The 20,712-nt window shown below is 30.6% G+C and overlaps 1 protein-coding gene across 1 annotated transcript in view; it reads left to right on the top strand.

Annotated features, from left to right (window-relative positions):
* The window catches only part of LOC111698354 (titin), a 34,591-nt gene that overhangs the window by 9,544 nt on the left and 4,335 nt on the right, over positions 1-20,712 (top strand). The window contains exons 5-18 of the mRNA XM_023468668.1: positions 1,612-1,652; positions 3,590-3,674; positions 3,932-4,036; positions 4,825-5,006; positions 7,176-7,260; positions 9,378-9,456; positions 10,235-10,307; positions 11,245-11,278; positions 11,757-11,876; positions 12,832-12,887; positions 14,636-14,710; positions 15,696-15,753; positions 16,882-16,983; positions 18,855-18,928. Coding sequence (XP_023324436.1) covers positions 1,612-1,652; positions 3,590-3,674; positions 3,932-4,036; positions 4,825-5,006; positions 7,176-7,260; positions 9,378-9,456; positions 10,235-10,307; positions 11,245-11,278; positions 11,757-11,876; positions 12,832-12,887; positions 14,636-14,710; positions 15,696-15,753; positions 16,882-16,983; positions 18,855-18,928 — 1,169 coding nt within the window. The remainder of the gene's footprint in view (positions 1-1,611; positions 1,653-3,589; positions 3,675-3,931; positions 4,037-4,824; positions 5,007-7,175; positions 7,261-9,377; positions 9,457-10,234; positions 10,308-11,244; positions 11,279-11,756; positions 11,877-12,831; positions 12,888-14,635; positions 14,711-15,695; positions 15,754-16,881; positions 16,984-18,854; positions 18,929-20,712) is intronic.

Here is a 20,712-nt window from a genome sequence, read left to right as displayed (position 1 = left end):
TAAACCATTTGTTCAGCTCCATTTGCCGATTTGAAGTAAATTCTATATCATTTGAAAAAATAGAAAATAAAATAAAAATGCATTTTCAAGTTTGAATGATTTCTATTGACGCTCTTCTTCCCTTATTGTAAAATTCTGAATCAAGGAGAAATGAAGGACTTCCGGCATTTGAGCAAATTTAGAAAATTTCAAGCAGGACATATTTTATATACTAACCCCTCCCTCTCCATCTGGCCTTTTGAAACTTCGGTTCGTTTAAAGTACAGGACCAACTTCTAAGCAGCTAGAGAAATTTGTACATATTAAACAGCAAAACTGAACAGTACGCAAAATGAATATTATATCCTTATTCATGCATTTTACACTTTAGTTTTATATTAGCTATTTATATCTAATTCATGGTTTATTTTTACACTTTAGTTATATTAGCTATTTATATCCAATCCATGGTTCATTTTTACACTGTAGTTATATCTTAGCTACTTATATCTAATTCATGGTTCATTTTTACACTGTAGTTATATATTAGCTACTTATATCTAATTCATGGTTCATTTCTACACTTTAGTTATATTAGCTACTTATATCTAATTCATGGTTCATTTTTACACTTTAGTTATATTAGCTACTTATATCTAATTCATGGTTCATTTTTACACTGTAGTTATATATAAGCTACTTATATCTAATTCATGGTTCATTTTTACACTGTAGTTATATATTAGCTACTTATATCTAATTCATGGTTCATTTTTACACTGTAGTTATATTAGCTACTTATATCTAAATCATGGTTCATTTTTACACTGTAGTTATATTAGCTACATATATCTAATTCATGGTTCATTTTTACACTATAGTTACATAAGCTACATTTATTTAATACGTGATTCATTTTTACACTTTAGTTATATATTAGCTACTTATATCTAATTCATGGTTCATTTTTACACTGTAGTTATATTAGCTACTTATATCTAATTCATGGTTCATTTTTACACTGTAGTTATACTAGCTACATATATCTAATTCATGGTTCATTTTTACACTTTACTTATATTAGCTACTTATATCTAATTCATGGTTCATTTTTACACTGTAGTTATATATTAGCTACTTATATCTAATACATGGTTCATTTTTACACTTTAGTTATATTAGCTACCTATATCTAATTCATGGTTCATTTTTACACTGTAGTTATATTAGCTACATTTATCTAATACACGGTTCATTCTTACACTTTAGTTATATATTAGCTACTTATATCTAATACATGGTTCATTTTTACACTGTAGTTATATTAGCTACATTTATCTAATACATGGTTCATTCTTACACTTTAGTTATATATTAGCTACTTATATCTAATACATGGTTCATTTTTCACTGTAGTTATATATTAGCTACTTATATCTAATTCATGGTTCATTTTTACACTGTAGTTATATTAGCTACATTTATCTAATTCATGGTTCATTTTTACTCTTTCGTTCATATTCATTTCTTAACTTTTGATCTTTTTCTAAGTTTGCTTTTTTTAAAGTAAGTTTAAAGTTTAATTTAATTTTATTTTTTATTTCATAGTTTTATTTGTATTTCTATTTTTAGGTGAAAACAGTTCCTCATTTCTTGCAATCGAAAATCTTCAGGAAAATTATAATTTCTAAAAACAAATTTAACTGAAAATTTCTGAATTCCTGAATTTCTGAATAATAGTGCGATATTTATTATATCCACGACCAGAGAAGTCGTTTAACCAGATCTCGGTGGGATTCGAGTAGTAGTTAAATTAGCCGTAGCAAATTCAAATTCTCAAGATATATTTCTTTACTTAAGGCAGCATGATACAATAAATGTGTGAATTAAGTACAATTAAAATCATCTTCAAACTATCATCAAAAATGAAATTAAAAGAAATTAAAATCATTTTAAAGCTAAAGACAACGGAATTGAGTTTTGTCACAATTTTATCAAATTTTCGAATCCCTCTATATCTTTGCACCTTGACGGTATAAACCTTTTATATTTTAAACTCAGACTATTTAATAAAACAGAATTTATAGTTTGAAATAGTGATAAGAAAATCAGAGTTTGTGGCAGAAATTCAATTCCTTTGTAAAATTTATTTTTACACATTCAATTCTTGTTCGAAATTTGAAATTTGAAATTTGATATAAGGATCTAAAATTTACGCATTTCAAAATCAATTGAAAAATGTTCCTACAACCATTTGTGACAGTAAAAAAACAATACATAATCCAAGGTTATAATGCAAGGAAAGTTATTCCAGATGTGTACGCATCTTTTGTACTGCAGTGTACTGTCTCTGGGTGGCAATGTAAACACAAGACGGATGTCGAAGCCTGACATGGGATCCATCTTTCACATAAAAAATCAATAAAATATTCTGGTCATAGGAAACTATTATGTGAATTATCAAAATTTGTCAAAATTTATTGCTTTTAACCTCCTTTGATACTTAACGAACACTGGTGCATCTATTCTTGTTTACAAATTCCGCCTAGAGAGAACTGATTTCAATATGTGCGTAGAGTATACACTACTGCAATTAACTTTCCTTGCATTAACCTTGACAAAACCTATGTCCCCGTTTTGCAATTTTGTTAAAACATTTTTTTCTCTCGTTTTTTTTTGTGGCAAAACCATATTCTAAAAAGTTAAAATTGTAAAATATCTAAAAGAGTTTTTAACCTTTGATCTTGGAATTGTGTCAAAAATCTTTCTTCTAAGAAAATGTTAGAAATTGAACAAAGTTAAAGTTTTCCTCAATAGTCATGGCTTTCAAGGCAGCCAAATATTAGTTGCTTTAAACTAATTGGATGCCTGCCTTTTATCAAAAAATATTTCCAAACACACAAAAAATGACAATCTTTGTAAAACAATAATTTCATGCTCCCATTATTCAAGCGTAAGCGTAATTTCAAGTCCGGTTCAATTTTAATTTACATTTTGGAAAATTAATTATTTTCATCTTGGGTTCTGTACAAATTTGACTTGCTCATTTCTATTGTAGGAAAGCATTTATGATTTAACGGAATTAAAAAGTTTTAAAGGTAGAAAAACAGTAATATCTTCCACATTACTGAAAAGATAAAGGTTTCAAGGTACTGTTGTAAAATAAACATTGGTGGTCACTTGAAATTATGCTTACACTATATACAGTCTCCTTACAGCCAGAAACATAGTTGTTGACAAGGATATAATGCAAGGAAAGTTATTTCAGAGGTGTACGCATCTTTCGTACTGCAGTGCACTGTCACTGGGCGGTAATGTAAACACAAGACGGATGTCGAAGCCTGACATGGGATCCATCTTTTACATAAATAATCAATAAAATATTCTGGTCATAGGAAACTATTATTTGAATTATCAAAATTATCAAAATCCAATGCTTTTAACCTCCTTGGATACTAAACGAACACTGAAGCATCTATTCTTGTTTACAAATTCCGCCCAGAGAGAACTGGTTTCAATAAGTACGCAGAGTATACACAACTGCAATTAACTTTCCTAGCAATACATTCTTGGTTGCTGAAAACAGAAACTTAGAATTATTTTTAAACAGGAGAAGGACAGGGGTCGGTATAGATGCCGGGTCGATTTTGACAAGGCTCCAGCTAAAATATATAAAGTAGCACTACAAGTTGTTGGTAAGTAATTTCCTTAATTACGTATAGTAACGTTTGAATATATATATATATATATATAGATAGTATTTTTCGTTATAATTTCAAAATTTCAAAAGGCAATATTTATTTATTTATTTTCTGACGATTGTATAGAAAGTGATTATTAATATTTTTAAAATGTAAAACATTTTGCAGTCAAAGTGTTAAGTTTAAAACTTTTGTACTTTGGTACTTTTGTGATTAAGATTAAATTCCCTTTATTTATAATTATTATACAGTTCCTTCCCAGCCCCCTGTGCTAGTGACAGGAGAAGGAATCCAGCTTGAGGAAATTCAGTATTTCGAGGGATCTCATCTTACAGTACACTGTAGGGTTAAAGGAGGTTAGCATTTTTAGTCTTTTTAACATTAAATCCATAGAAGTGTCTGACAAGTACCAAACATTTCCGAAAAATCACCTAAGAGTACCTGAAAGTACATAACACAATGTAAAGTTATCTAAAAGTACCTGCAAGTACCTGAAAGTACCTGAAAGTACCTGAAGGTACCTAAAAGTGTATGAAAGTACCTAAAAGTATCCAAACGTATCTGTAAGTATACATGCAAGTGTCTGAAAGTACCTTAAGTACCTGTAAGTACCTAAAAGTACCTTAAAGTACCTGAAAGTATCTGTAAATACATGTAACTGTCTGAAAGTATCTGAAAGTAATTGAAAAATATACCAGAACTGCCTGAACGTACTTTATAGTGCCAAAAAGGGAAAGGTGAAGGTGAAGAACCAAAGCCATCTCTGGATAACGTGTCCCAAGCTATATTGGGTTGTTCATAGCTTTAACTTGGGACATGGGGACATGAGAGCAAAAATTAAATTGTTTCATCAAAGTTTGAAGGAAATGAATATATGAATAAATGTAAATGTGATGCTCTGTTTAGAGATCGGCATCATTTTTAAAACGAACTAAATTTATCCTGAACAATGAAGAGCGATGGACAAACATTTTGGTGGACGAACAATTTGAATCAATTTTTTTAAAGAATTGAAAAAAAAATCAAACGAAATGGGTCGTTCACAAGCGATACAACGAATGAAATAAAAAATAAAACCGACCTGCACATCTCTAGCTCTGTGTATACTGTATATCTATATGAAATAATATTTATCTTGTAACAGGAGTCCCGCCTCCCCAGCTTTTCTGGTTTGTGAATGGGAAGAGTGTAGAGGGTGTCCCCATGAACAGACCAAGGAGTCAGCAGCTCCATCAGGGTATACCAGGTCTAGGTAGTTCTGCTGTAGATACTCCTGGAGTTGGGCTGGTCAGCTCATACCTGGATTTCGGAGTTCTAGCAAGAAATGTAAGTTTTAAATAGTTAAAGGGACTGTAAGCGTAATTTAATGTGACCCTCCATGTAAAGATGAAAATTCCCAATAAACAAGCTTACTCTTAAAAGCTTTGTGTCCGTTCAGGAAATAGTTGACAAATAACAATGTTTTTAATTTTCAAAGCTGATTTTTCTTTCAAACGTGGTTTCTCTACAGAAGTCACTTGCGCATTTCTGCTGCGGAAAAACGGCAATATATATTCCCTAATTATTGATCAGATGAGATAAAGGTTTCAAGGGTTTCGTTTTAAATCTGATATAGGAGGGTCACTTGAAATTATGCTTACAGAGCTGAAAACTTTAAAATGAGATATCCCTTATCTCGATTACTTAGTCTGAGTATCCAATGGACACACTTTTGATTTTCTACTTAAACCGTTCTTTCTTGGATACAGTCGAGAAAAATCAAAAACCGGTTTTTAAAACTCGAGAGTTCCTCCTGTTTCTGTATATAATCTTGATTGGCGTGCAAAATTTCAAATTTATCGACTTCATTTACGCGACTGGTTGAATTTTAATTTTTAGGATACAAGTACTAGATTAGGTTAGTCTCGATATTGAGAAAAGAGAGGATCAAGCATTTATCTCGATATCCACCATTCTAAAGTTTTCAGCTCAGGATACAGACCCTTTAAGATATTGTTAATTGTTTATCTATTTCAAAGTGCATATAAAGTAGCATTATTATTTAATTGAGGATCCCGATTAGGCGCGCATATTTTATCGCTCAAAGATGTCATTCGAAGAGCCAGTCCGAAACCATCTAGTCATCAGTGAGATGCCAGCGTTTTATATTGATTTTTGCGTATTTTCAAGCTATATGTATATTTCAAACTATGAATTTTGTTAAATCAAATATTAGACAATTAAAATTTGTGGAATAGACTTAATTCTTTTTAACTAAAGTATATTCTAGTATGTTGACACAACTATTACCTGTTCTGCTCCTGTTCATCTATATATATTCTAGTATGTTGACACAACTATTACCTGTTCTGCTCCTGTTCATCTATATATATTCTAGTATGTTAACACAACTATTACCTGTTCTGCTCCTGTTCATCCATATATATCCTAGTATGTTGACACAACTATTACCTCTTCTGCTCCTGTTCATCTATATATATTCTAGTAGGTTGACACAAATATTACCTGTTCTGCTCCTGTTCATATTTACATATTCTAGTAGGTTGACACAACTATTACCTGTTCTGCTCCTGTTCATCCATATATATTCTAGTATGTTGACACAACTATTACCTGTTCTGCTCCTGTTCATCTATATATATTCTAGTATGTTGACACAACTATTACCTGTTCTGCTCTAAACAGCAACTTGTCTGCTCCTGTTCATATTTATATATTCTAGGATGTTGACACGAATATTACCTGTTCTGGTCTAAACAGCAACTTGTCTGCTCCTGTTCATATTTATATATTCTAGGATTTAGACACGAATATTACCTGTTCTGCTCTGAACAGCAACTTGTCTGCTCCTGTTCAGACTACGAGAAGAATACAAATGAAATGTAAGTCAAGCTAAATCTTGAGCCGAGATTTTAAAAGCTTGAACCCGATAAAAATCCTTTCGTAGCGCTATTTAGACCCAAGTAAAGCTCAGGTCAAAATTGGATTTTGGATGGCCTTGGGTTCAGTAAAAACCAACCGCGCCTTGGAATTTTCGCTGTTGAAGGCTCGGGTCTTCAAAAGCTAACGATTGTAAATTTCACATAAACTATTATATTTGTATATTTAAAATCTTGGGAATTATTTGTAGTGTCCAATTTGATCAAAGGTATGAAATAAACATACTACGACAATAATATATCTACAAAAATTTCGAATTTTCGAAATTTACATCTGTAAAACATGAGGACCTTGTTACAACTGCAACCTGTCTCTTTGAAGAAAAGCTTCCTAAGCAGTTATATATTCTAGTATGTTGACACAACTATTACCTGTTCTGCTCCTGTTCATCCATATATATTCTAGTTTGTTGACACAACTATTACCTGTTCTGCTCTAAACAGCAACTTGTCTGCTCCTTTTCATATTTATATATTCTAGGATGTTGACACGAATATTACCTGTTCTGGTCTAAACAGCAACTTGTCTGCTCCTGTTCATATTTATATATTCTAGGATTTAGACACTAATATTACCTGTTCTGCTCTGAACAGCAACTTGTCTGCTCCTGTTCAGACTACGAGAAGAATACAAATGAAATGTAAGTCAAGCTAAATCTGGTATGAAATAAACATACTACGACAATAATATATCTACAAAAATTTCGAATTTTCGAAATTTACATCTGTAAAACATGAGGACCTTGTTACAACTGCAACCTGTCTCTTTGAAGAAAAGCTTCCTAAGCAGTCTATCATTGGTCGAATAAGAACCAATCAGGAGCCATTCTGACTTGGGTTTTACTTACACTTGAGTCTCTGAATAAGCCGCGGGTTTTACTCGGGTTAAAACGTTTAAAATCTCAGCTCTGAAAAACTATTTTATCCTTATAGATAGAAAAAATAACTTTGTTAATTTAATGACAAAGCCAGACCCCCCCCCCCCCATTCAGATGCTTTTATAGGTTAATATCGGTTTTATGTTTATTCAATGCAAAAAGATTTTTAGAAAGATTGAGAATGAGATTTGAAATATTTTGTGTGACCATTCGTAGGTTGGGAAAGAAAACAACTTAAAGCTTTTAGCAGAAAGATTTTGTTATCATTTCATTTAAACTTTAACATAAACTTTCATCAACCGGAAACAAAAATAAAAAAATGTATTGCTTTGCTGTATTACTTGTTTAAATGTAAAAAACAAAATAAAAAAATCTTTTACAAAAAAATTATTTTGTTCTGGGGGAATCAAAGCTAAAAAGATATTTTAACAATTTGAACTTCTAAAGTTTCTGCTGCTCCAGATTTCATTTAGTGGTGTTGGGATTAAATTAAAAGACTGCAGTGAACAAACTGTCTTTCATTTAAAAAATTTCAAAAAAAACTTTGTTGAAAGTCAAAAAAAATAGTTTTGCCGAAGTATTTTTTGTAACCAACAAGCTATATATATCCATCTACAACAAGCTATATATATCCATCTACAACAAGCTATATATATCCATCTACAACCAGTGCCCCTTATCCCCTCCCGCTCTATGCAAAAGGAATCAGACACTCAATAATTTTCGGGTTAAAGACTGCCATGTGTTTTTAAGACAACTTGGCAGAATCGAAATTAGATTTTGACTATTTTCGTAAAAATTTGATAATATGTAAATCACACTCCCTTATATCAAGGGGGGGGGGGGTCCTCCAACAGAAAATAAGCAGAAATAAGACTTTTTTATTTCAGTTTTTATTGTTAACAAGCTTCTTTCGAACTGCAAGTTAAAAGTAATTAAAGAGAAGCTTTTAAATGATAGCTTCTCTTTGTTTCCAGGTTTTGTGTATCCAAGCTTATTAAAAGCTTGATATTCATCTAAATCAAAATCTTGTCGTGTTCATTATATTGATATAATCGCTTACCACCGATGAATAGATCTTTCTGTCCTTCCTCTGGTCCAATGTTTTTGTTTGTTTGCTCCGAGTAATGTAATTGGTTTCACTATTTATCTCAAGCTGTCAACCTATTTAAACAATATATAAACCAAGGTACTAATGCAAGGAAAGTTATTTTAGAGGTGTACGCATTTTTTGTACTGCAGTGTACTGTCTTTGGGCGGAAACGTAAAAACAAGAGAAATGTCAAAGCCTGACATGGAATCCATTTTTTCAAAAATAATCTATGAAATATTCTGGTCATAGGAAACTATTATGTGAATTTTAAAAGCTGTCAAAATTAAATGTTTTTAATCTCCTCGGATACTAAAAGAACACTGATGCATCTATTCTTATTTACAAATTCTGCCCAGAGAGAACTGGTTTCAATATTTACGTAGAGTATACGCGACCGCAATTATGCCAATTAACTTTCCTTGCGTTAGTACCTTGATATATAACTAAGAAAACTCAAATAAACAGAGTTATCAAATTTAATAAATATCTTACGGGGGGGNAGATTCTAAAAGTAGAGCACAAGAGCTTTCTAATGATGTATCATTTGTCATATTTGGACATAAAACATGGGATTTAGAGGGGGGGGTCAAATTGACCCCCCCCCAGCGTATCCTGGTTTTCAAGTACCCCAGCGGGGATAGGGTTAATACTGTGATATTTATTTGGCAAATTAGATTTCAACGTTTTCTTATTTCTGTTAGCCTGTCACTGAAGACCTGCAGTTAGTATACTAACTTTATATATATATATATATTGTGTGTAAATTAACCATTAAATCTAATTTTAGTATTGCCGCAGCAAGTTCAAATCCTGAATACTAGAGCTACTCTCTCAGCTGACACAGAGACATCTATCCGTTGTTCCAGGAAACGCAAACCGGTTTTTTACACGTTTCAAAGAATACTTCTTGCACAGATTTTTAAATTCATTTGACATGATTACTGCTGTTGTTGCAGTGATTAAACCTTGTACCGTTTTCTGAAATAGAAATACTAGAAGTATGTTTTGCCACCAACTGAATGGGGTACGGTTCGTGCACTACCGTCTAATGGACATCATCGAACCTACATTATTACTCTGAGGCCGAATTTAAAGAATTTGAGCCGGGGCTTAAAATGTAAGACACATTAAGACAATTGTATTCAATGTTTTAAGATTTAAGCCAACGCTCAATTGAAAGCGGTTTTTTACGGATTTGAGACGCGGCTCAAATTCATTAAATTCGGCATATTTTATATGTTAGCTGGTCACATGCTTTCTTGGACTTCGATGTCTGTATCATTTTAGTCTTAATTTCATTACTTTTGTGTACGAAAATTGTTAAAAACGACGTTACTGCAGAACGTAGCGTCCATACAAATTCAGAAAGTTGCAATATACTACTTGTATCGTAAAATAATCTATTTAATTTCAAACAATTCCTTCTGATATTACAACCTTATAGTCATCAATTATTTTTCAACGCATTCCTAAATAGTGAATATTTCATGATATATGTTTTTTGCTTTATAAACAATGCACTTAAAACGACTAATTGAAACGACGGCCAACTATTTCGGCGTTTTAAGTGCATTGTCTACAAAACGAATCAAAAATATTATGAAATATTAAATATATCAAAATTGACCCTTCCGATTTGTGTAGCTGGGGTTCGCGGCCGGTCGCTGAGTTGACCTGGTGGCTAGGAGGAGAACTGTTACATTCAAACCTATCCCAGGTAAATTTAAGAGATTGATAATAATTGGAACACAACACAACAAAGTAAATGTATACAAGAAACGAATTTCAAGATGACCAGAATGGCCTTTTTTCTTTTTGCTCGTTATTAAACGTATTTGTTTACCTTATTTGAAAAATTACATCTTGTGAAATCTTACTGTACAAAAGGTTGTCAACGTACAATAAAATGAGATCCAGAAAATGTTCACAAAATGGGCAGGTTTTCCGTGAAAAGCCTTAAATGACCAATTTCTCAAAATTTGTAATGTTTGATAATACAATTTTTGAATAATGGGAAATCATTTTAACCTAATTGTTTATAAAATAATTGAAAATTCACGTTATATAGTTCGTTTTTCAAATCATTCATATCTACAAATCTACATAAAAATCTCTCTGATCTCACATTGTCACAGATCACCTGACAATCTCATTCCTTCCAATCAACTCCTTACCTATCCAAAAACATATCTAGATGTGTGTAACCAATTATATTCAGTATCGTTAATTAACTTCGGGCCAACGACTCAAAACATCCAACCATGGTTAGGCGGGTCCAAACTGCATAGTAAATTGTGATTGCTTATTTGTACTATCTCATGCATTGTAGTTGAATAAAAATATGAATGATATCTAAAATATATCAAGCGAGAGGATGTTGTTTAGAATGTTTGGAAACTCTGAAAGATAAGTTAAGTTTAAGCATTTTACAGATTTCCTTTTTCTGAAGCTTCGGTTTCTAATCCTGTAGATTGGAAAAGTTCGCGAATAATGGGGAAGCAGAGTGGGTTCAGGGTTCTATTAGAGAAGAGAAATTGTTTAAAATCTTCAATTTTCAAACTTTCAGCATTATACCCTTTGTTAACAGTTAGGAGTTAAGTGAACATGAACAAGAACATGAACATGAACATGAACATGAAGTATAAATATTCCAGGTTTCTGGAAATGAAGCCTACAGTAATCTAACAGGTAATTGAAAGGATTTATCAAAATCAAAATTGAAACATTTTTGAAAAATAATTTAGATCTTTTTTTATTTGGATTGATATATTTATCTTAAGAAAATTAGAACCAAAGAAAAACATGTTAACCTTTGAAAAACATAGTAGTACCATGATCTATTTTAATAATTTAGGCTGAATATAGATTTTATAGATTTAAAAAAAATAGAAAAGAATTTAATTTCTATTTTTTTTTCTTATAGTATCTATATATAATATAAATGTTTTTAATCATAATTTTAATCATCATTGTTATCTATATTATTAATTTTACTGTCATTTTTAGATGAGACTATAAAAATATATCAAAATTAATTTTAACCCCAAGTTTTTCTATCTGCGAGAGTGAAAACCATTTTTGCCAAGGACAGTTTTCAATTGTAACATTTTCATCATTATTATTAGTTATATTAATTGCAATATTTTTTCTGATTATTAAATTCTAGAGAGTGTTCTTCGGTTCAAACCGACCAGAAGTGATTCTAGAAAATTTCTGAAATGCCGAGCTCAGAATCCTGAAATGCCAGCGAGTGAGATTGAAGATTCATGGAACCTGGATGTTAATTGTAAGTAAAATTATTAATATTTTCAAAACTCAATATTTGCAAATAATTCTGAAATCAAGCAAACATATTAGATTCTAGCTGAAGTTGTCGTAAGAATTAAAAAAAATCGAAATTTGAAAACCCTATTAAAAGAGTTTGTTCAAAGTTATGTCAACAAACCCTTCAAGTAAGAAATCTCAAAATGCCTTCAGCAATTTTGTTTGTAAATTCTGCAGAGCTAGGGTATTTTTGTATTTAACTTGTTGTGCTCGGTATTGAGTTTCTTTAGATCCTATTCTTCTACAGCAAAAACTCTCATTAGAAGGAAACTATAGGAGTAGACCTTTCCAACTCTATACAACTCAAACCATAGATAACATAGAGAGGAGGAGTAGACCTTTCCAACTCTATACAACTCAAACCATAGATAACATAGAGAGGAACTATAGGAGTAGACCTTTCCAACTCTATACAACTCAAACCATAGATAACATAGAGAGGAACTATAACCATAGATAACATGAAGCATTAAGCACAAATGAAAAAAATCTACTTTTAAAATGACCCTGTATATAAACGATATTGCAAACTAAAATACACCATTTTTACAATAGAGCCTTTATTGTTAAGTTTCTACATCAATGACGTTCTTGGCTTAAATTAGACCTTAACCTTAAGCTGTAGCTTAAATATACATACAGAAATTGACGAGTTCAATATTTAACCCGAGGAAACTCTGCAGTTATCTACCATTATCTATCAATTAATCATAATTCTCTGCAAGCTGATGCAGCGTTTGAGTATTTATACAATCCATTTTTATGATGTAATATATTAGTACAGGGCTAAGTTTTATTTAACCTTGAATTCATTATTTTTCAGAACTTTAAGCTGTAACTTAAACTTCCCGCATTCTTTAGTTTAGTCTCTGGAACTGAAACACATACTGAACATAAACTAATAACATAATGTTTAGTTAAACCGCTACTAGATGTCACCCTTGGTCAAACCCTGGATCCACGACAAATCAAGGAAACAGACTAACTTAAAATTTATAATTTTTCCATGTTTAATGAATCACATATTTTCCCAATTTAAGCAAAAAAAATGTTATCTTAATTTTATAAAAACCAGGGGTTTATATTTTAAAAATTACCCTCAAAGATTTGTGACAAAATTTTGTAAAATTGTAGATCAAATGAGAAATTTTTCAATTTTTAATAAACTATATAATTTCCCCAATGAAGCGAAAAAAAACATTGAAAAAATGTTTGCGCTCCGCGATATTATCAATAATATACCACAGAAACAAAAAGAAAGGGTATGCAATTTTTTATTTAAAAAATATATTCCCCTGTGAAACCCTAAAATCATCCTACTGGAATATTTGCAGCCGGCAACAGTAAACATTATCTAAACTGTATTTAGCAATAAAACATTTTATTATTGTGAAGGCATCATCAAACCCCTTCAATTGTGAAAAGAGACACTAAAGAGAAACTCAAAGTGTCAACAAAAATGCATGAAAAACTTAAAAACAAAAACTGTTATTCGATCTTCAAGAGACTCAGGGTGTCTCATCAAAGCTGGGATTTTTTAAAGTCCTCTTTATTCACGCGACAGTGTTTTTGCCACAAATTCTGATTTTCTAATATCTTTGCAACCCAACGCGGTAGACCTTTTATATTTCAAACTATGAAAACTGTAGAGATCAAATTATCTAAAGTTGCATATATATAGACATTAGAATATTTGGGTTTGTGGCAAAGACTCCATTTCTGTCTACAGGAGGAAATGATTTTTTGACATAATGTATAAAACTTTTAAGACTTTCGACTTAAAAAAAAGATGTTATTTTGAAAGATCGATATTGGGATATCTTATTATTAATTCAGTTTGAAGTATCTGCGTCATGTAATTTCAGATAAATTAACTTAAAGGGAGTGTCTGGCTTGACATGTTAGTTGAAGCGAGAGTGCAGTATTGTAGAGACATTTTTCAGTACGGTTTATAATTGCTAAGTATGATTTTAAAGGGACTGTAAAGGAAAAATAAAAGGGGGTATCGAATGAAACCTGAGAATCTCAGGCGTTAAACGTTACATATAAGACATCTATCTGATGTTCCTGTCTGGTGACGTAATACGGCCTATACGGACTTTGTGTAATAATATTATCAATTATATCTATTGAAAATGCAAAATAAAAAATTATATAATAGGATCAAACCTAAGATTCTCAGGCTCCTGTGGGATATAATCGTTTTCAGATTGTTTTTTTTCCTGAATATAATCTGTTTAAACCTACTACTTTTATACAAAATTGTATATATATGAATTTTCGTATAATTTTGGCACAGTTTTATATCAATTTCTCGAGACTAGAACATCAGACAGATGTCTTAAATGTATCGTTCAACGCTTAAGATTCTCAGGTTTCATCCTATACCCCCTTTCATTTTTCCTTTACAGTCCTTTTAAAATCTTTCTGGCTCTTGCCCCCAGGTACAAACGTCTTATAGGTCTCATCTTAAATGATTAATAAAAAAATCTTTATAATACTGCACTCTCAACTCAACTATCATGTCTAGCCAGACACCACCTTTAAAGAGGGGCATAAACCATTCTAAATAGTCCTGTATACATTTTTTGTAGGTAATTACAGAAAGGATGTTTTGTTGTTAAAAGGAGACTTTTTAACTCAGATTTTTATTGTGCGTATTTGTTTAAAGTTTTTCAAACCAAGGTGAAAAATTTTAATATTATTCGGTTCACGCTACAGGAAGGGGATGATGTCTATTTCGAGTGCTTAATTGTGGCCAAACCTCCAGTTTACAAAATATCCTGGGATTTTAATGTAAGTATTTATAACATTTTAAGTCTCTGCAGCTACTTGTTCAAAATGGACTTTATTCCTCAGATATGTTTCGAACAGCCTAAATTTAATTATCCCAATGAACTAAATAACAAAAGAAAATTTTTCAAATTACCCAAACCCCAAAGTAAAGAGTCTCAGTATTTGCCACAAACTCCGATTTCTAATCCCTATATATTTGCAATTGCATCCCGATGTAGTAGACCTTTGATTTTTCAAATCATAAATAATGTTAGATAAAAAGTCTTACTTCTAAGTATAAAATACAGAATGAGGTGGCAATAATTTAGAAATTTGAAAATTTGAATTGGTGGAAAAAAAATTAGCGCTTTTCTCAAATTACCAAAAACCAAGAAAAAATGTTTCAATATCACTATATATAACTCTTTCCAAAATATTGGATTGATTCGCTTTATTTTCCACTTTTTAATTTGATTTCATAAAAAATGTATGGGATAAAAACTATAAAAATTTTGGGACAAGTTTGAAGTTTCGCAACCCCTTGACCTTTGGTTTTAAATCACTAACTCAATAAACCTTTTTGTAGCCCTATACATTTACATTTTATAAATACAAAGTGAAAAGCTTCAATTTAAAATGATTACATGGAAAATGCTGAGAGATTTTTGCTTTGAGTTAGATTACTGTATTGAAATAAATTGTAGAATGAAAACCTAATGAAATATAACTTTATTTATTATATTTAATTATGATAACTGATTAATCATAATCCGTAATCGTTGACGTGAAGCATATTTTTAACTCATTATTTAAGGGAAAGGAAACATTTTAAATTCTAATATTTATGGATTAAGTGGAAAAAACGATCCCAAGATTAATAGTTTATAAAAATTTAGATCGTGCCCAGTAAAGTATCTCTTTAGCAATGTTTCCAGCATTTTATCCCTTGAATCTAAGACTATTAACAATAGAAAAATAATTATACATTTTTTTTCTTCTTCCTTAGGGCAGAGAACTGAAACAGAATATGAGAGACGGAATCATATTTGGAAATCAAAGTTTAGGTAAAAGTATATTTTTTGCAATTTCAGAATTTCAATCTTAAAAAGATATATCTTTGTAATCCAATGTCGTAGACCTTAGATATTTTAAAATAATCTAAGTTTGAAATATTAAAGGTTTGCACCATCCGGTTGCAAAGATATTGGGATCAGAAGATTTGAGTTTGTGGCAAAAACTCAATTCCTTTGTTAAAGCATTTTAAATTGAATGAAAAAAAAATTCATAATAAATAATAAGAGGCTAGATAAAAAACTTTTAGGACACCTTAAAGGGATGGTAGAGTAAATTCAACCTATAATCTATCTGAGTGACAAAGAGGAAGAAATCCACGTTTTTCTATCTGAAAAAAAGAAGAAATCTGAAATTTTTCTCCTACTATTTATTTTTTTCATAAAGCTATAGAAGGGGTTTAAAATATTCAGCAATAGATGAAATAATCAAATTTTATATAGAAAAATAAAGAAACCTGAGCTGAAAACTTTAGAATGAGATATCTTTAATTCTAATTACTTAATCTGAGTATCCAATGGACACACTTTTGATTTTCTTCTTAATCCTCTCTTTTTGGATATTTCTACTGTATAAAGTTACGTTTGATATCAATGACAGATACGATGCTATATCGATTGGACTAATATCCGATTGAACTAAAATCAGCTGTTCACAAGCGGGGTTTTTAGACCTTTTAAACAAATGTAAAATTAATCATGCTAATATAAACTTATTAAAAAACATATTTTATCATATTTGAGGACTATAGTCATTGTACTGAGTGAGCAATTTTACTGCACGATCGTTCACTGAGAAAACGAAAAAATGAACAATATTCTTTGAGAACGAACAAATCCAACATTTTGATATACTGAATAAAAAACTAACTAAGATGTTCACGAACAATGAACAAACGAAATAAATAAAAAAAAACATTAATAAGATCAAGTTCTGAAGATATTTAAATTCACTGTATTTTATCGTCAACGGAAACAATTTTGTTGGAAAAAATTCGAATTAATTATTAATTATCTTATTTCTTATTTTCTACAAAATTGTTTAGTTTCTGAAAATTTCCAGTTTTATAATGATATTTAGCATAAAGTAAAAATTATTTCCTAATAAGCACTTTTGTTTAGTCCTTCAAGGTTTGGAGAAAGGTAGCTCGGGAAATTATAGTTGTAGAGCCACTAATGAGGAAGGAGTGGGGGTTTCTAAACCTATTCATCTTGATGTTAAATGTAAGTTTAAACCTATTCATCTTTTATCTTATATATCTTTTATCTGTTGTAGAGTATAAAGAATGTTAAAATTGCTGGACAAGATACAATTCAATTGTTCTCTAACATTTAATTCATTAAAATTTAACTGGTTAAGCTTAAAAAATGTTTAATTTTTGACAAATTTGTTGCATAAAACGCAATAGGCAAAAAACATTCTTTTGTGCTAGGCAAAATGTTACTAGGCAAACTTGAACTAGGAAAAAGTTACCAAGGCAAAATGTGACTAGGCAAGAGTGAACTAGGCAAGTTGTGACTAGGCAAAATGTGACTAGGCAAATTGTGACTAGGCAAAATGTAGCTGAGCCAAAAATATCAAGGCTATTCATTAGGGATTTAACAAACCCTTCTTTTTTTATGATTAAACATTTTTAAGAACATATTCCTTTCTTTAAGACATTGAAAACCCTTTTCTGAATACAAAAAAAGTCTCTATTTGATACAAAATCTTACCTTTATTAGGCCGGCGGCTGTAAGTTTGTAACATCTCATTTTGTATGATACTATCTTCCAATTGTTTATAATTTGTTGTTTTGCAGGAAATTCTGCGCTTAATTCCTCGCTAATTATGTTGAATTAGAATTTTTATGAAAATTAAACATATTAATTAATTTCTGCATTTAGTTTCATCAAAAGAATACTTGTTTCCAAAGTACAAGTGTACAAAACAAGTATATATTTTTTTATTCGAGGTTTAACTTTTTTACCCAACCTCCAATCATTTTTTTTAGCTTAAACTTTTTCAAACTTTTTTGAGGGGGTAATGTACAGGTACAGCTTTTATATCAATATAATGTACAGGTACAGCTTTTATATCAATATAATGTACAATATAATACAGTACGGATCTTATAGCAATATACTGTACAGGCACAGATCTTATATCAATCTATTGTACAGGTACAGATCTTATATCAATTAAGTGTACAGGTCAGGATCTTACATCAATATACTGTACAGGTCAGGAGCTTACATCAATATACTGTACAGGTACAGATCTTATATCAATATACTGTACAGATCCGGATCTTACATCAATATACTGTACAGGTCAGGAGCTTACATCAATATACTGTACAGGTACACATATCTGATATCAATAAACTCTACAGGTACAGATCTTATATCAATCTATTGTACAGATACAGATCTAATATCTATCTATTGTACAGGTATATATCTTCTAAAATATCAATATACTGTACAGGTACATATCTTATATCAATAAACTCTACAGGTACAGATCTTATATCAGTCTATTGTACAGATACAGATCTAATGTCTATCTATTGTACAGGTATATATCTTCTAAAATATCAATATACTGTACAGGTACAGATGTTATATTAATATACTGTACAGGTACAGAGCTTAAATCAATATATAAACTGTACAGGTACAGATCTTATATCAATCTATTGTACAGGTACATATCTTACATCAATATACTGTACAGGTAAGGAGCTTACATCAATATACTGTACAAGTACATATCTTATATCAATATACTGTACAGGTAGAGATCTTATATCAATTTATTGTACAGGTAAGGAGCTTAAATCAATATACTGTAGATCAAATTTTAATATAATTTAAGAAATAATTACTCTTTTTTCAAGGTGATCAAATAAAAATGTTTTGAATATTTGATCCAATTTTTTATTCTATTAATAATTAATCAAATATTTAATTAAAGCTTGATTATTCAAAACTTCAAAAATATATAAAATTAATCATCTTCATGATGTAAACTACAAGCATGTTTTATTAAGAAGTTCAGACAGGGCGGCCTGAAAATAACTTTTTTTAAAGTTTTATTTTTTATTTTTCAGTTGAAGCAAATCCAGCGGTGGACTTGATGTTTCGTTGGACCTTCAACAATACTTCAGAGACTTCAGATATTCAGGTTTGTACTTTTTATTGCAGTTTTGTACTGTTCATTGCAGGTTTGAACTTTTCATTGTAGATTTGTACTTTTCATTGCAGATTTGTACTTTTTGGTGCAGGTTTGTACTTTTCATTGCAGATTTTTACTTTTCATTGCAGATTTGTACTTTTCATTTCAGATTTGTACTTTTCGTTGCAGGTTTGAAATTTTCGTTGCAAATTTGTACTTTTTATTTTTTATAACTTTGACACAGCTTATATCAATTTCTCGAGACAGGAACATCAGAGAGGTAAAATATTGGTCGCGATCAACACCTAAAATTGTTAGCTTCAGTCTATACCCCCTTTTATTTTACCTTAACAGTCCCTTTAAACAGCAGTTTATCTAAAACTTATAAATACAATAAAAACGAATTTTAATTTCAAGGGACTGTAAGTGTAATTTCAAGTGACCCTTCATGCAAAGATGACAATACCTGATTTACCTTTACACATACATTTTACTAGAAGGGAATCATTTATTTAAAGGGAGTGACCGGCTATGTAAGGTAGTTGAACTGAGTATGCAGTGTTGTGGAAAGCTTCTTTCGGATTCATTTGAGACATATAAAACTTTTTAAAGATCTGTAAATCAATAAATCAATGCTAGAATCAATTATTTCGTTTTCATCATTATATTGAATTTCTTATTTTCTTTGAATTTAAAGCTTCTTTCGGATTCATTTGAGACATATAAAACTTTTTAAAGATCTGTAAGTCAATAAATCAATGCTAGAATCAATTATTTCGTTTTCATCATTATATTGAATTTCTTATTTTCTTTGAATTTATTTGCAGATTTCTAAAAATTCTTCAAATGTCGTCTTTTCAATATTAATTTCAGAAAATCTGCAGAAAATGTTTGTGAATAATAAGAACTAGAATAATGGGAAAATAGAAACTGATAATTGAACAAGATTTTTATTTTCTCAACCGGTATCGAAACAACTTATTATTTTACTGTAGAGTTTTGTTTACATGTTTTGTCGTCGTTATTTCATAATTGAAAAAAAACTAATTCTAAAAACGTATCCACCCCCAAAGTAGGAGTTTTGAACGTCGAATTTGCGCTCAAACTCAGGATTTACAGATCTTTTAAAAGTTTAATATGTCTCAAATGAATTTGAAAGAAGTTTTCTACAACACTGCATGCTCAGTTCAAGTACCTTACATAGCCGGTCACTCCCTTTAACGTGATGTCCCGGTCATTCTTTCATAGACTATACAATTGATATGTACAGCTTGTTCTAGCTGGTCAAAAGTCGGCCGGGTTCTTACAGTGCTTGACACCTTTATCTGATCAAAATGTAAGAATGTCGTCAGTTTTCTCACTCGAAAAATGTGTAATTTTGCAAGAAATGCGCAAGTCAATTTCGCAGAGAATCCGCAAATAAAAATATAGTTGAAAAATCAAATACATACATATATAATTCATACTTGATCAGACAAAGCTTTGAAGAGTACAGTTGTAATTTCTGCATTGCCATCTTTGCATGGAGGGTCACTTGAAATTACGCTTACAGTCCCTTTATTGAAGTGTATATTTCAGGACTTTTTGCATGTATCTTTAAATAAAGTAAATTTAGATAATATGTAATCAGACAGTATAACGTGACTGTAAGAACCTTTCAAAAACTACTTCACATAAATTGGCACTATCCACACAATAATTTTCAAGGCGACTTAAAAATAATCTTTTGTTGTATTTGTTAATATTGGATAATACTGGATTAAGAATAAATGTTTGTTTTAAATTATAATTTG

Source organism: Eurytemora carolleeae, unplaced genomic scaffold, assembly GCF_000591075.1.
Source record: "Eurytemora carolleeae unplaced genomic scaffold, Eaff_2.0 scaffold295, whole genome shotgun sequence".
Classification (NCBI taxonomy): domain Eukaryota; kingdom Metazoa; phylum Arthropoda; class Copepoda; order Calanoida; family Temoridae; genus Eurytemora; species Eurytemora carolleeae.
The sequence above is the reverse complement of the archived record's forward strand: the minus strand, read 5'-3'. Positions and strand labels throughout refer to the sequence as shown.